The sequence below is a fragment of the Polyergus mexicanus genome, unplaced genomic scaffold (assembly GCF_030449975.1).
Source record: "Polyergus mexicanus isolate NDT 795.1 unplaced genomic scaffold, iyPolMexi1.0 SCAF_9, whole genome shotgun sequence".
Lineage (NCBI taxonomy): Eukaryota > Metazoa > Arthropoda > Insecta > Hymenoptera > Formicidae > Polyergus > Polyergus mexicanus.
The window spans coordinates 4907644-4925774 of record NW_027223329.1 but is presented as its reverse complement, the minus strand read 5'-3'; the positions used below and the strand labels follow the sequence as shown (position 1 = coordinate 4925774).

Sequence of the window (18131 nt, the reverse complement as noted above, 5' to 3'; positions counted from 1 at the left end):
TCTCAAAATTGATGTCTTGTTATAAGCAGACATTTTTGAAAATTTCCGCGAAAGTTGTATTAAAAGTTATGGACTCGACCCCGCGTATTACTATACTCTTCCCGGATACACGTGAGATACTATGTTGAAGCATACGAATATACGCTTTGAATTGTTTACAGATATCGAGATGGTTTTATTTATCGAACGCGGAATACGCGGTGGTTTAAATCAATGTTCTAACAGATACGCACATGCTAATAACAAGTACATGCAGTCGTACGATTCATCGAAACCTTCATCGTATCTCACGTACTTTGATATAAATAATTTGTACGGATGGGCAACGTGTCAATCTTTGTCTTATGCAGATTTTCGATGCGTCGACAACGTATCTGATTTTGATACATCATCGATCGCGCTCGATTCGCCTATAGGCTATATCCTTGATCTCGAGTATCCGCAACGTGTTCATGATGCGCACACCGATCTACCGTTTTGCCCGACACGCGACAAACCATCCGGTAAGCGGCAGGATAAACTGCTTGCAATCTTATATGATAAGAAGCGTTACGTGATATTACCGCAACCTGCAGCAATGCGTGGGATACGAACTTCGCGTTACAAAAATACATCGAATATTACGGTTTTCGCAATCTCCATGGCTTCGCAGTTATATCGAACTCAATACACAATTCCGGACACTCGCGAAAAATGATTTTGAAAAAAATTTATATAAATTAATGAATAATGGGGTATTTGGCAAAACGATGGGAAATGTGTGCAATCACGTTAATATTAAGCTCGTGACACATTGGGATGGAAGGCGATAATCGCAAAACCAAATTTTCACAGTAGAAGCGTGTTTTCGAAGAATCTGATCGCCATTGAATTGCGCAATCTCGAAGTTAAAGAACCCCGCACTAATCATATGGAAAATCTGTCCCGGTCAAATCAATTGGTTTTTACATATGTTGTAGCTTATGACCTACTGAATAAAAGATGTAATGGGCACAAAGCTCAATAATGGACAGTTATCGAGTTATAACCAGTCAAACATGAAAAATTCGGACTGCCGAATAGTCAAATCTCGGAAGGTATTGATTTTTTTGAAAAATGTTTGAAACAAACATAGTAGGGTTTTACAAAATCTGTTAGTTGGTGACATTATTTGTGAATTTTTAATGACCTTGAAAAGCTCCGTGAACAAAAATCTTCCACAAAAATGCCTATTTTTTATTATATTCGTGTAGCTAAATTCGAGACGTTTTCAAAATATTTTTGATGAACCTTTTTTCTACTAAAACTTCTTGAGAACTAATATAATTGACTAAAAATGGACATATCAAGTCTATGTTCAAGTTTTTTGATCATACAATTATAATGCCTCATCTTCATCACTTGGGCGAGTTTTATAACATTGCAGGTGCTATAATTAATAGATATCATCCTTTAGTTTTAATGGAAGAAGCTAATGCAAGATTAGCAAGAGAACTTCTTGATAAATCTAGAGAGGTTAATATTGTTCAAGCGCGAGTTGAAGTAGAAAGGATGTGCTATAGAAATGCACAATGGATACATTTACATGAAGGACAGTTACGTGACTTTCCACGCCTAACATTAGAATATTTACGAGATTTGACTATTGGTACATTTCAGGTTCGTCTAGCAAGATCTTATGTTCAAGATAAGATGCAGCGTGATGCACAAGAAGAATTTCAATCGGATTCGTTGTTTGATGAACAAGGTTTCAGAAGGGTGCGAGTGTTTTCACGATTCCGTAATGCTACAAAACATCAAATATTTATAGTTTACAACATAAGAGATGCAGATAATATAGATGATGAGAGGGAGGCGATTTTTGGTTATTACTGCACCTGTAAGTCAGGCGCACGGACTGTGGGTATATGTGCACATGTAACCAGCGTATTGTGGTATTTAGGATATGCACGACACCAGCCCAATGTTCGTTATCCCTCTTCATCATTATTGAACACAATATTAGATGCCGCTCAGAGACCACCACAGCAGGATCCAAATAATGAGTAATATACAATAAGATCATTTATTTTATTACCCCACACATACACACACACACATACACACACAGCAGAGAGGGTTTGGAGTCAAAAAATACTACGAGAGTGATGAACCGTGGGGTCCTTATCTCTGCTGTGACACATAAAGATTTTTGTTCACGGAGCTTTTCAAGGTCATTCAAAATTCACAAATAATGTCACCAACTAACAGATTTTGTAAAACTCTAGTATGTTTGTTTCAAACATTTTTCAAAAAAATTAATTCGAGATTTGACTATTCGGCAGCCCGAATTTTTCATGTTTGACTGGTTATAACTCGATAACTGTCCATTATTGAGCTTTGTGCCCATTACATCTTTTGTTCAGTAGGTCATAAGCTACAACATATGTAAAAACCAATTGATTTGACCGGGACAGATTTTCTATATGATTAGTGCGGGGTTCTTTAATAAACCAATCTACGTAGATATGTGTATACTCGACATATTCAAGACATGTTTGTACGAGTTTCACCATGATTATATGGTACCTATGTATCGAGAGAAATGTAAAGTCATGTACACCGACACCGGCAGTCTCATATATCACATCGAGAGTGAAGTTGTATATGAGAATACAAAGCGCAACATCGACAGATTCGATACCAGCGATTATGCAGTGGACAATGTGTATGGTATACCGCTCGCGAATAAAAAGATACCGGGTTTAATGAAGAATGAAAATAATGGCGCCATCATGACCGAATTCGTCGGGCTTAGGGCAAAAATGTACGCGTTGCGAATAGATGGTAAAAAAGATACGAAAAAGGTAAGGATCGTCGCGAGAACGATAACATTCGATGATTACACGCAATGTTTAAACGAAGAGATTGAAATGACGCGTCAGCAATCTTGTATAAGATCTAAATTACACGAGGTATACACTATTTGTGAGACAAAAATTGCTCTAAGTCCGTACGATGATAAGCGGTATATCGTATCCGAAACCACCGTAGGGACATTACAAAATACCATTATAAATAAAAATTATGTATATTTATTGTAAATAAAAATTACATATATTTATTGTAAATTAAAATTATATGTATATTTATTGTAAATTATATATATATTTTATAAGGTGTATAATTTGTTTATATTTGTAAAATATCTTTAATATTATGTATTATTATTAATATATTTACAATATATTATTTTTATCTATCCAAGAGTTGTGTGTAGCATCAAATCCCAGCCATTTCATAAACCTTGTCATCCTCTTTGCGTATCACCTTTTCCACGAGATGTACGTCGGGATTAGCAACGTGATGTAACTCGTATTCGTAAAACCCGCCGGCAACGGGATTTCCGCGCGAATTTTCGAATACATAGGTCACGAGATTAGTTTTCTGCACTTTAACGATCTTAAACACTTCGGTCGATCAATTTGTAACCTTTGTCAAAGATGGTCTTGAATTTACTCACGCGTACCGGATCGCCTACTTTGAATTTTACCGGTGCCGTAACCTTTACATTACCGTATTTAAAAGTTTATCGGCTATCGCGGGGGTAACATCGATAGGTCTCATACCGATAGTATGCTGTTTTCGCGCATTGTACTCTCTAACGATCAACAATGTGTCGATGCACTTGTAATTTCCATTAAGCGTAAATATTTTCCATATATTGTTCTTTAACTTTCGGTTGAATCGTTCCACGACCGAGGCTTTCATGACAGAGTAAGTCGAATAATGATTAATTAGATGTAGTCTGCGCGTGAGTCGCATACCGAAGCATTTTCTGCATCTCATCCATCATTATTTGTAGCGTCTGCATATTCGTCTCGAACGTGATTATTTTTTTCTAAAAATCTTCCAATTTATCTTCTGAAAGCATGACACGTATTTCCACGTACTGTTTGTTTGCGGCATCGGTATCATCTTCTGGTTGTGTCGTATTTTGCGCGACCTTGCGTCAAAGGCGCAGGCTGTCTGATACAGAACGTTATCGCGCACGTAATTTCTTAATAATCCATTCTATTGATAATATGTTTGGTGTTCCGAACGATAATCCAAATTTATTAAACATTTCGATACAAATAATAATGACAGACTGACTTGTTTCGGTGACGCAAAGTTTAATTTATAATAAGACCAGCTTCGCAAAGTTTCTCGATAATTAATAATATTTCATTGTCGTGGGCATTGTTGTCGGCTTGACTTGAAGCTTCCAGCAATCGCAAGCGATCTACTCGTTGGGATCATTCCAATGCATATAATCGATCTTTTTATCGTTTAACGTAGCGCGCTGTATGTTTATACCTCTTCCAGTTTTTTTATTAGAGGTTAATGGCGCTATTATATTGTTATACTTGTATCCCTTGTTACTTAATACTGGATTACGCATATCATTACCACGTCTATGCGCATTTGTCGCCAGTAATATATTTTTGTATTTAATTTTATCATCGTCGGTATATACGTCGAGCACTCTCTTGAAAATTAACTGGTGTTCCCATGTATCTTATTCCACGATAATTATATTGTCATCTTTATCCACATCAAAAATGTTATCACCCATCCATCATTCCTTCGTTGCAAAATTTAATACCGTATATATAATCCATATTGTTATCTTTATCTTGACTCAAAATAGCTTCTACATATTTTTGTTTTAGTGGGCCCAATGTGCGCGCAATGTACTTTGACCGTTGGACGTTTGTAATAGATGTTGAACCGACGTCACAAGCGTTTCAGGCGTGGTTTCGAAAATTTCTTCCAGAGATGGAGATGGTCTTTCGTGTAATATTTGACTTGGTTGTATATCTTTTATCGAAGTAGAAGTAACCACATTCAAAAATTGTTTCATTCGCTTAATTTGATTGATTTGGAGTAGAAGTTATTAGTGAATCGTTCAATGATATATTTGACCTTGTTCGCTTTGTTCCAGATTCTTTCTTCAAATGCTTGTCTTCGAGCATACTCAATGGTTCGATTTTCACTTCATTAGATTCCACATTGATTGTATTTTCGACAAGTTGTTTTAAAGGTTTGATAATTGGTTTAAAGTGTCTTTCCAATGCGACATCTTTCTCTATTTGAGTTACAGTTTTCCATTGCAGTTTTTAAAGAACGACATTTTTTGCGGATTGATTCGTTCGTTTTTACAATTTCTCTCGCAATCTTCTCACGATCGTTACTATCAATCGTCGTCGTCATGTTGCGCTAGGACGAAAAATTTTAGACGTTGCTCGATCGATGTATCAATAGCGACTAACCACTTTACGATATTGCAAAATCGTTAAATCTTTTTCGATATCGTCCATTAGTCTGTAAACTGTCTTTATCGATCACTATAAATCCATACTTGTGTTGCCAACATCTCTAACAAAATGCGCGAAAATCGTCGTAAAACATGTCAGTATTTACATGATCGTTGTATACATGTTTCAAGTTTAAGTCTTGTTTAAGTAAAATCCATCTTGTTTAAGTAAAATCAGTAAATTTGCCTTGTCCCGTATGAGATGCTTGGGTCTCTTGGCATACGTTTAATAAAGATAGGAACAGTCGACCCTCGAGTGTCGACCCATTGCAAAGTACTCTCTTATCGTATCTTACTTATCGCACGCCACGTCGTCAAAAATAGAAATGGAATTCGAAGTGCCTCGCTCGGTGGAATAACGTCACTGTTATTAGAGAATGTAAAATAACCAATTTCGTCGATCGGTAATAGCAAATTTTCCAAGTATCGATATTTCGGTTGTTGAAATGATTTCGAGTATACGTATACATTCTCGAAATGTACACCATGTGGACTTTCTATTAAACTTATCAACACATTAGTCTTACCGCAATTCGAAGGACCGCAAATGATACCGCGTATAGTAGTCGGCAGCATGTTTCCGTGTTTGCGTATTTTTTTCTCGGACGTTACTCGTGTTTTATCGTCAAAATTTGTCACGTTGATTATCATCGCTTGTCGCACGAACTACATATTTGTTCTCGCGAATCTCGAATCAGATTTTTGGAAAATGAGTCATTGGGACCCTATTTATAGAGGTGCACCGAATCGAAACCTCTCAGTCTCAAAAATGTTCTTCTATCGGTTAATAGCGATATTTTCGAGCTTACTACCGAATAGTTACAAATTATTCCCAAGATTGTTTTACTGCGAGACTTTGGTAGCTACGTGGAACACTTGTGGGACAAGCTTTCCGAATATATAAAAACTGACTCAGAGGTTCGACAGTATCGTCGATGCATGCGACATTATAATTTACCGTGGCAGCAAACACATATCGACGGTCCAATACTATTAATAAAAGGTTGTGGCAAATGCCGGCAAAAATTATAAGAGATAGTGGTTTGTTAAATCGTGCGATAAACGCCTTTCCTATCCAATTATATATTCCAGGCTATCAGTTTTGCGGGCCGGGAATTCATTTAGAAACACGATTGGCTAGAGGCGATCGGAATATCAATCCATTGGATGCCGCGTGTAATACCAAGATATAAAAAAAAATCTTGATATAGCACCAAGTAAATTTCGTGCTCTGTGCACATATTCAGTTTTATAGAAAACTTATTTTTCTATGAAACTGACGCACTACCATCCGCGTTCTGGCTCTTATTAGTCCGCGATTATTTAAAATTTGTGATGTCACACAAGAGCCTAATTTCTTAAATTTATTATTATTGTATATAAAAAATGTGAATTATTTCTGGATCTTCTTTTCTTTTCCTACACGTGTATGTGGACGCTATCTCTCTCTCTCTCTCTCTCTCTCTCTCTCTCTCTCTCTCTCTCTCTCTCTCATGCATGCGAACGCCTCACGCTATCTCCCTCATACCTGTGCGCTATCTCTCTCCAACATGTATGCGAACGCCATCCTTCTTCCACATGCATGCAATATCATTAGTGCTATCCCTCTCCCACACATTGCGGATGTCTCGCGCTATCTTTCTCGCACCTACTCGCGAACGCGTGCATTCCCTCTTCCCCGCGGAATCCTTATCGGTTTCGCTGCGGTCCCCCTTCTCCTTCTCGCGGGCCTCATCACTTACCGGATTAGACGCGGACCCCCTCGCCTACTGGTTAGAACACGATTCCCCGCGTGACGTCATACCCGCCGCGTTGGTTTCCCCTCGCCCCTCACCCCGCTTAGAGGATTTGGGTTAGAATTGGCCTAGCTATACTAGAACCTATTGCAGCGCGAAAAAATACAGACATAAGATTGCCTCTTTTACCAAAAAAGGTCCCCTTATACCTCATCTTCTTTTACGAAACTTCGTCTTTTGCTCCCAAAACCGAGGTTACCTCTCATTCAGTGGCAGAGAATGTCCACCATGTACTGTTCCCACAACTTGGCTTTCAATCATCCCTTTTTTATCTCATTGAAGAGAGACACTTAATTTTCATGGATGCTTCCAAGGAAGAATCTGACGACTACGTCGGGATAGGCATCTTCTCCCCTACTCTGCATATTAGGAAAATGTATAGAATGATGTATAAATGGCTGTTCCTCTGTATTCTCAGGCAAATGCATCGCTATTGTATCATAGAGTTGCATTATCACGATGGAATTCATCCTGGAAAGTTGTGTCGAGAAGATTACGGTCTTCACGGACTTCCGCAACATGGTTGATATCGTTTCTTCTAACAGAATCGATAGGGACCACAATTATCTCGTCCTGGTTCTGAAAAACAAGTTGAGGTTGGCCTCCCTTCAGGGAATCAACATTGTTTTGACATGGATCCTGGCACACGTCGGCATCCCTGGTAACGAGATGGCGGATCGTCTCGCTAAGAAGGCTATTGACGGGGCGAGCCTTCAGAGTATCTCCCCCTCACTCGGACTTTTATGCTATTCAAGGCAGATATGTCGAAACTGTTGGAGACTTTTTAGCGAACTAAACTATCCATAAGGGCTCCCAATACTTTAAACTATATCCAAAACATTTGCACCCAATCCTTGGTGCTAAATTGAACCAGAACCGCCTCGAGATAGTAACCATCAGCCGAATCCGTTCTAATCACTATAATTTAAATTACAGCTTAAAAATGCAATATTGTGGAATCTCCCGCTTGTAACTGCGAGGCTCCGCAGCAGGACATTGGCCACATTCTTTCATCTTGCCCAATGTTCGGGGAATATCGGGGTCCGCTTCTCCTTTCCATTCGGCGAAGTCTAAAATCTCCTCCACTTTATGATATATTTGAACTTCTGAAAGACTCACTTTACAGAATAATCGCATCTATTGGTTCCTTCCTACAAAAATATGACATTTCGATTTGACGTTCCATAACTTGATTTTCGCGCGAATGCACGTCTTCCCCCTCCTGGTACATTAAAACAAGATGGCAATCTTGTACATTACATTCTTGTAACACGAAAAAATTATTTACATTATATCATAAATCGTTTCAAACAGTGCTACAACTTTTTTTCATGTCGAAATATTCACATCATTATAAAAATAATTATGCATATCTCTCTACTTGTTAATACAGATAGCTTTTTAACGACCACTATGCTCACAATAAAATTTAATTTGAATTATTTAATTTGGTATATATTTATTATGGTCTATCTCTTTTGGTTTAAAAGATAAAAGGGGGCGGCCACTCTTGGTGGGATATCCCGTTGCATACACGCACGCACGCACGCACGCACACATATATATACAGGGTGTTTCAGAACAACCTTCCATCCTTAAAATGACGTATTCCTGTTACGATTCTAAGACGATTATTCCTTTATCAAAATTTGAATTGAAGCGCAATTTTTGAGTTATAAGCAAAAATAGTTAGCAAATCACGCGTCGAGTACAGAAGACAGGCAGGAGCGGCGCGACGCGCCGCAGCTGACCGTCCAACGCGTGACTACCACAGCATGAGTTGCTAACTATTTTATCTTATAACATAAAATTATGCTTTAAATAAAATTTTGGTAAAGAAGAAAATGTCTTAGAATTACGACAGGAATATGTATTTAAAATAACGTCACTTTAGCGAAAGTTGTTCCGGATCGCCGATCGTCGGACGCTGCGATCAGCTGATTGCTATACGCGATGTGTGTATGGTGGAATGTGTGCGTAAAAGGAAGGGAGACACAGATAGATAGAGAGAGAGAGAGAGAGAGAGAGAGAGTGAGAGAGAGGAAAAGGAAGGGAAGGAGGGAATGAAAGAGTGACGTTTATTCACGCACGTACGCATACACTTTTTTTCTCGCTCTATTTTTCTCTTTTACACAACACTTATACACTCTCTCATTTGGTCACTCATTCACGCACTCACTCACTCACCTGGTCACTCACAGCATAACGAATCTTCATACTACGTATTATCGTTAACTGCTGCACGATTATTATTTAGCGATGGACCGCGGAGATTGCACGATCACATTGTTACGTTGCCTAGCGATGCGAGAAACGCGACATGTACCGTGCAAGTTGCGACGTGCGTGTGGCGCGTGGCGCGTGATTTGCCAAGTGCGGCCGGCTTGGTAAATAATATGACATGTAAAAAAAAACTGAGCGACGTTGTGTATGTGTCCTGGCGCTAGGAATACGAATAGGCAAACCTTCGGTTCTTCGACAAACCTTCGGTTCTTGAATGTGAAGCATTCGACAAGAGCTATACAATTCTTTCTGTCACATCTAGGAAACTAGATATGAATTAGAAAAGATTGTATACCTCGGGGGCCCCTATAAGAGTATCAAACTACGAATCAAGCAATTCAAGAGAATTAAAGTTAACTGGAACTAAAAAGAAAAGTCACCTGACGGTATGTACTCAAAATAAAAAAAAACCAGCGCTGGCGAGCACATACCGTTAGGTGATTTTCCTCAAAGAGGTTTTTGCACCCTTCGACAATGTCCTAGCGGGTCACTGGCACAGTGTTAATTCACATGTAAACCTGCTTAAGATGTTTTTTTGTTCTTTCAATTAATATTTTTTGAGTGGCCTTCACTTGGACACAGTACAATTGGACACGGTGCAAATGGACACGTTACAAATGGACACGAGATTGTGCACACGGTTCAATTGGACACAGTGCATTTGGACACAGTAATTTTGGATACAGTAGCTTTTGGACACATAAGAAAATACGCATCGTTTACTTGGACACCGCTCAATTGGACACTGTTCATTTGGACACCGTTCGTTTGGACACAGAAAGATGCGCACCGTTCATTTGGACACCGTTCGTTTGGACACCGTTATTTGCCCACCGTTCGTTTGGACACCGTTCATTTGCCCACCGTTCGTTTGGACACCGTTCATTTGCCCACTGTTCGTTTGGACACCGTTCATTTGCCCACCGTTCGTTTGGACACCGTTCATTTGCCCACCGTTCGTTTGGACACCGTTCATTTGTACACAGAAACATGCGCACTGTTTGTTTGAATATGTAACAGATGGAGAGAAATAAAAATCATTTTGGGAAAATATAATCAGTATTCTTATAACACTTTATACTGGTAAATCTATGTAAAATATGAAATCGTGAAAAGGAGATACATTTGAAGGTTATAATATCTGTCAAAATAAAATATATTCATACTTATATATCTCTGATACTGATGTCATTAATTTTACATTGCTTTTAGCACTTTGTTTAGCCTTTCGCATATTTGGATGTCATGCATGGATACAGTGGGTTCCGCCCCCCCCTGCGGGGGGGCTCCACTTCCGGAAGATATAACCTAACCCAAACCTATTTCTTATTTAAAACAAAAATTTGGTGTGGATTACGTCGTATAATTTAAATCAAATTTTGGTGTCCAAACGAACGGTGGGCAAATGAACGGTGTCCAAACGAACGGTGGGCAAATGAACGGTGTCCAAACGAACGGTGGGCAAATGAACGGTGTCCAAACGAACGGTGGGCAAATGAACGGTGTCCAAACGAACGGTGGGCAAATAACGGTGTCCAAACGAACGGTGTCCAAATGAACGGTGCGCATCTTTCTGTGTCCAAACGAACGGTGTCCAAATGAACAGTGTCCAATTGAGCGGTGTCCAAGTAAACGATGCGTATTTTCTTATGTGTCCAAAAGCTACTGTATCCAAAATTACTGTGTCCAAATGCCCTGTGTCCAATTGAACCGTGTGCAAAATCTCGTGTCCATTTGTAACGTGTCCATTTGCACCGTGTCCAATTATACTGTGTCCAAGTGCACCACTCCCATATTTTTTCCATACTGGAAACATTCTTATATTTATATAAGAAAATTATTTCATTCTTTTTAATTCAGGTCAGGTGTCTGAAAGGCATCCGAAAGGCTTAATCCAAGGGACGCTAAGTCCGAAGGACGCACTTCACGTAAGTCAATCATTACGCTCACATTTTTTAAGGGCTTAACCTCTCCTTCGAAAGTAAGTTTTAATTTATCAAATAGACCTATGTTATCTCCAAAACGAAAATACATTACATTCGCAGATTTGATATAAGCAGGTAATTTATTTGTGACAAATCTAAATATCGGTCCTTCCACAAAATTTGAATATACACACATATCAAGGGCGTCCTTCAGACTTAGCGTCCTTTGGACTAAGCCTTTCGGGTGCCTTTCTGGCGCTTGACCCGAACTAAGAGTGACTCCCTCTTGACTTAGTCCTTTGAATACAGTTTCTTTACCCGGCTCTATAACAGCATATTGTGGAATATCAAGGGCGTCCTTCGGACTAAGCCTTTCAGGCACTTTGTTTAAGAAGACTATAAAGTTGTTATTTATAATTTATCTCATTGAACATGAAAATCAATTAAACTAATATAACTAATTTATTATTTTATTACAGTTCCTTGTCAAAGAATACTCTTAATGCTACTTAAAAAAAGTGGATAAACTGTTGTTGATAATGAAAAGTGGGCCACAACAAAATAATGAAAACAATAATCCACAAAATAATGAACAAATAGCAAGAAGAACATTTGATCAACTTCAAATGTTACCAATAATTTTAATTTTTATTACTTTATTAATTCTTCTTATTCTACTAATTTTAATATTTAATAAATTTACTAACCGATTCTTACTTCAAGGAAATATAATTGAACTAATCTGAACTATCGTTCCAATATTAATTTTAATTTTTATTGCTATACCATCAATTAAAATTATATATTTAACAGAAGAAATATATTCAAGAAAAATTACTATTAAAGCTATTAGTCATCAGTGATACTGAAGATATGAATATTCTGATTTCTCAGAAATTAAATTTGACTCTTTTATAATTCCAACTAACGAACTTAAAATTAATGAATTCAATTTATTAGAAGTGGATAATCGCTGCATTATTCCATTTAACTACCCTATCCGTTTACTAACAACCTCTATAGATGTAATTCACTCATGAACTGTCCCATCACTAGGAATCAAAATAGATTCAACCCCCGGACGTTTAAATCAATCCCTATTAATCATAAATCGACCAGGATTATTTTTTGGTCAATGTTCTGAAATCTGTGGTATAAATCATAGATTTATACCAATTGTAATTGAATCAACTAATTTTAATTATTTCAAAAATTGACTAATATATTTAATTAATAATAATTTATAAAATTTACTATCAAAAAATTTTATATTCATTAAATGACTGAATTTGTAAGTTTTGATTTTTTAAATCAATTATAATAGATTAACATCTATTTTTAATGAAAGAATTAGTTTAATTTTCAACAACATTAAATTGTCAATTTAAAAATATTTTATTTAAAAATATTCTTTTATTCCTCATATAATACCTATAATATGAACATTAATTTTATTATTATCATTAAGAATCTTATTTATTACTTTAATAATAATTTATTATACTTATATACCTATGAATTTTAATTCATTAAATATAACTACTAAAAATGTTAAATGAACTTGAAAATAATAACAAATTTATTTTCTATTTTTGACCCCTCAACTAGGATATCTTTATCTTTAAATTGACTAAGAATACTAATTATTTTATTTATGCTTCCCTTCCAATTTTGATTAATTCCATCCCGATTCATTATAGTGTGAAATCTACTATTAATTTTTTTATTCAAAGAATTTAAAATTTTAATTAGTTATTCATATTCAAATTTAATTATTTTATTAAGATTATTTTCAATAATTATTATTTCTAACCTAATGGGATTATTTCCTTATATTTTTACAATTTCTAGACAATTTAATTTCTGTTTATCATTATCTCTAACTTTATGAATTTCTATAATTATATATAGAATATATAATTATTTAAATATTATATTAGCTCATTTAACCCCCCAAGAAACCCCATTTAGACTCATACCTTTTATAGTAATTATTGAATCAATTAGCTTAATCATTCGCCCCCTAACCCTAGCTATTCGTCTAACCGCCAATATAATTGCCGGTCATTTATTATTATCTCTTCTAGGGTCTTCTGGGGAGATTATCAACAATAAATTAGTCTTAATAATAATAATAATTTCCCAACTAATACTACTAATTTTAGAAATTTCAGTTTCTATCATTCAAGCTTATGTATTTTCAATCCTATCAACATTATATAGAAGAGAGATTTAATGTATAAATTATGCAAATTAACCCAATTTTATTAATACAATATAAATAACTATGACAAAGATCCATCAAAATCATACCTTTCACCTAGTTTCAATTAGTCCATGACCTATTTTAATTTCTTTTAGATTATTTAATAATATAATTTCTTTAATTATATGATTTAACAAGATAAATTATTTAATTTATATCTCAATGCCTTGCACCTTATTATGTATATATCAATGATGACGAGATGTGACCCGAGAATCCACTTTCCAAGGATTACATACTATAATAATTATTAAAATACTACGAGTAGGGATAATTCTTTTTATTATTTCCGAAATCTTCTTTTTTATCTCCTTTTTCTGAGCTTATTTTCACTCCTCTTTATCCCCCTCAATAGAAATTGGACAATTATGACCACCAAAAGGTATTAAGCCTTTTAACCCTTTCGATATCCCATTAATAAACACAATTATTTTAATTTCTTCAGGAATAACTATTACATGATCTCATCATTCAATGTTAAATAAAAATTTTACTGAATGTATTAAAAGATTAACTTTAACAATTATTTTAGGAATTTATTTTACCTCAATTCAAATAATTGAATATTATGAATCTCCCTTTTCTGTATCAGATTCAATTTACGGATCCACATTCTTCGTAGCTACAGGGTTCCATGGATTGCATGTTATTATTGGAACACTATTTTTAATAATTTGTTTATTTCGAACAAAATTACTACATTTCAGTAAAAATCATCATTTTGGATTTGAAGCAGCTGCATGATATTGACATTTTGTTGATGTAATTTGACTATTTCTATATATTTCAATCTACTGATGAAGATACTAATATTATTTTTATATTAAAATTTTAATAATTTTCATAAATTTACATAGTATATAAAATTACATTTAATTTCCAATTAAAAAAATTAACTTATAAAATGTTAATATAAATAATTCTATCTATATTACTTATATCTCTGATATTTATAATATTACCTATAATAATTTTATTATTAAATTTTTTAATTTCATTGAAAATAATTATAAATCGAGAAAAAATATCCCCATTTGAATGTGGATTTGACCCAATTTCCAAATCTCGTCTACCATTTAGAGTCCAATTTTTTTTAATTAGCTTAATTTTTTTAATTTTTGATATTGAAATTACTTTATTGATCCCATTAATCTATATATTTTTTTACGCAAATAAAATTATATTTATGTCATCATCTTTATTTCTAATTATTCTTATTATTGGTCTAATTATTGAATATTTAGAAAAATCCTTAGATTGAAAATAATTAATTAAACACACACACATACATTAGGATTTTAGTTAATTAATAACATTTAAATTGCATTTAAAAATTATATTAAATAATATTATATAAATCTCACAAAAATAAAATAAAATCTTTTAAAGTAAATTTTACACTTAATTTCGACTTAAATATCGATTATTACATTAATAATCTAAAAGACTTTAATAATTTAACTTGAGTTAATTGAAACCAAAAAGAGGTTAATTATTGTTAATAATTATAATGAATATATTAAATATTCCTATTAATATAAATACAAAAATAATATGAAATAAATAAAATTGAACTTCTAATTCAATAAAAAATGAAAAACTCATTTTATTTCTTAAACAATATTAATAAGTCAATACCTCAAATTTCATACAATAATAATAATAATAATAATAATAATAATAATAATAATAATAATAATAATAATAATAATAATAATAATAATTTAAATATTTATTTAATAAAATTAATTTATATAGTTTAAATAAAACATTATATATTCATTATAAAAATAATATTATTTATTTATTATTTATAAATAAATATTAATTATATTTACAAATAAATTAAATTTATTTTCTTAATATCTTCAATATTACACTTTTAAATAAGCTATATAAATAATTTTAAATATTAATATAATTTAATATACATATTTATTTTACTTTATATGATTATAAAAATTATTATTAATAAATAAATGACAATTAAAATAAATATAAAAATTTTATAATAACTTATATAAATTAATCTAATCTCTTTAATTAAACTTAAAACTAATTCTTTATGAGAAAATTCCACCCATCTTTTATCTACACCATAAATATTATTACCAAAATTAAAAAATGGCTTATAAATTTAAAAAAATATATAATTAAAAAATCATATAGATCTAAAAAAAAATCTATATAAATACAAATTTATTAGATTTTTTAAATATACTATATTCCTCAATAAAATCCCTAATAATAATATAACAATAGTGACTAATTTAATATTAACTTTCAATAATATAAAAAATCTATCAAAAAAAAATATTCACCTTAATATTGACCCACTTACTAATCTTAAAATTATTAAAATAATTATAGAAAAATTTATTAATTTTCTCTCTTTATAATTATAAAACCTGCATATTCTGATATTTTCATTAAAATAAATATAATAAAATAATCGACAAGAATAAGAAATCGTCAAAGAGATAGATAATACTACCATTAACAATAAAAAAATATTAATATTTATTAAGTAAATAGATTCTATAATCAAGTCCTTAGAATAAAATCCTGCTATAAATGGAAATCCTCTTAAAGATATTACTGAAATATAAAAACTCAATATAGTAAAAGGAATATATTCATTTATATTGCCACAAAACCGAATATCTTGATTATTGTTCATCAAATGAATCATAATCCCTGCACATATAAATAATAATGATTTAAAAATTGCATGAGTTAATAAATGATAAAATGATAAATAATTTAAACCCAAACTCAGAATTATCATCATAAAACCTAACTGTCTTAAAGTTGACAAAGCAATAATCTTTTTTAAATCATTCTCAAAATTTGCTATTACCCCAGACATAAATATAGTAAAAATTGACACATATAATAAAATCTTATCAAACATTCTATTTATAAAAATCTTATTAAACCGAATTAACAAATATACACCTGCAGTTACTAATGTAGAAGAATGAACTAAAGCAGAAACAGGAGTAGGAGCAGCTATGGCCAAAGGTAGCCAAACTGAAAAGGGAATTTGAGCAGTAATCAATGCTAAAAAAATCATCATTAAAAAGAACTTATTAGATTTACTCATAAAATAAACATTCCATCTTCCATAAATATATATTAAACTAATAGCTATTAATAAACCAATATCACCAATTCGATTACACAAAACTGTAATTATACCTGAATTATAAGACCTATAATTTTGATAAAAAATTACTAAACAATATGAAATAAGCCCTAAACCATCCCACCCAAATAAAATTCTAATCAAATTTGGTCTAATAATTATTATAACTATTGATAAAATAAATAAAATTAATAATTTAATAAACCGATCGATATAAATCTCTTCTTTTATATAAATTATTCTATACAATATAATTATTGAAGAAATCAACATTACTACCCTAATAAACAAACAAGATAATCAATCAAATATTATATAAAATTCTATATTAATTGAATTAAAATTAATTAATATTCATTCTATCATAATACCCAAATCCATAAAATAAAAATAAAATCCTAGACAAAATAATAAAATAAATATTTTAAATATAAAAAATGCATAAATTATTAAATTATTAATTATTTAAGATAAAAAAATTTCTTTAATTCCACAAATTAATATTTTATACATTTATAAACTACTTAAATAAATTAATATATTAAATTTAAATTAAAAATTAATAAAATTAATGGTCTAATATGAATTAATAAAATTAAATAATCTTTTAAATAAATTCCTATAAATTTATTTTCAGAATAAATATATCCATGCTGAATATAAGAATATAAATATAATGAGTAAGAACTTCTAAAAAAACAAATAATTATCAAATAAACTATTATACATAAATCTCACCCAACTAAAACTCTAATTATACTCTCTAATAAAATTAGAGAGTAAAATCTCTCTAATAAAATCTCTCTAATAAAATTTAATGAAAATGGAAAAGAAAAACTTGCAGAACATAAAAAAAATCACAAAACCCCTAATGGAGGCAAAATATTTAATATTCCTTTATTAAAAAATATTAATCGCCTATGGGACCGTTCATAATATAAATTTACTATAAAAAATAATCCTCATGAACAAAGACCATGAGAAATTATTAAAATATATGAACTAATAAACCCTATTTTTATTAAAGTTAACATAGAACATATTAAAATATTTATATGAACTACCGACGAATAGGCAACAAGACTTTTTATATCAATTTGAATTAAACAAATTAATCTTACTAATAATCCACCAACCCCCCCTACTCTAATAATTAAATAATTAAATTCAATTCTATATTTAAAAAATATTTCTATAAATCGTAAGATTCCATACCTCCCTAATTTCAATAATACAGACGCTAAAATTATAGACCCATAAACTGGGGCCTCAACATGAGCTTTGGGGAGTCAAATATGAAATAAATAAATTGGTAACTTAATAAAAAATGCTATAAATAAAATTATATAATCTAAAAAATTAATATTAAAATTTATAAATATAATCAATAAATTTA

At 32.2% G+C, this 18131-nt stretch overlaps 2 protein-coding genes across 2 annotated transcripts; both read right to left on the bottom strand.

The window, feature by feature from the left end:
* Positions 1-3240: 3240 nt before the first annotated feature.
* On the bottom strand, positions 3241-3729 carry LOC138936487 (uncharacterized). The gene is made up of 2 exons (XM_070301914.1): positions 3535-3729; positions 3241-3420 (listed from the first exon to the last, which is right to left on the bottom strand). The coding sequence occupies exons 1-2, from the start codon at positions 3727-3729 to the stop codon at positions 3241-3243; spliced, it is 375 nt and encodes a 124-aa protein (XP_070158015.1).
* An 11390-nt stretch (positions 3730-15119) lies between these two features.
* On the bottom strand, positions 15120-17008 carry LOC138936486 (NADH-ubiquinone oxidoreductase chain 5-like). Its single transcript, XM_070301913.1, has 3 exons — positions 15921-17008; positions 15809-15815; positions 15120-15161 (listed from the first exon to the last, which is right to left on the bottom strand). The coding sequence occupies exons 1-3, from the start codon at positions 17006-17008 to the stop codon at positions 15120-15122; spliced, it is 1137 nt and encodes a 378-aa protein (XP_070158014.1).
* Positions 17009-18131: the final 1123 nt, after the last annotated feature.

Excerpts from the sequence above, each read along its gene's own strand:
- LOC138936486 (XM_070301913.1), bottom strand. The coding sequence starts at position 17,008 with ATGTTGATTTCTTCAATAATTATATTGTATAGAATAATTTATATAAAA.
- LOC138936487 (XM_070301914.1), bottom strand. The coding sequence starts at position 3,729 with ATGAAAGCCTCGGTCGTGGAACGATTCAACCGAAAGTTAAAGAACAAT. Across the intron at positions 3,421-3,534 it reads CCGATAAACTTTTAAATACG|ATCGTTAAAGTGCAGAAAAC; the intron begins GTAATGTAAAGG and ends GAAGTGTTTAAG.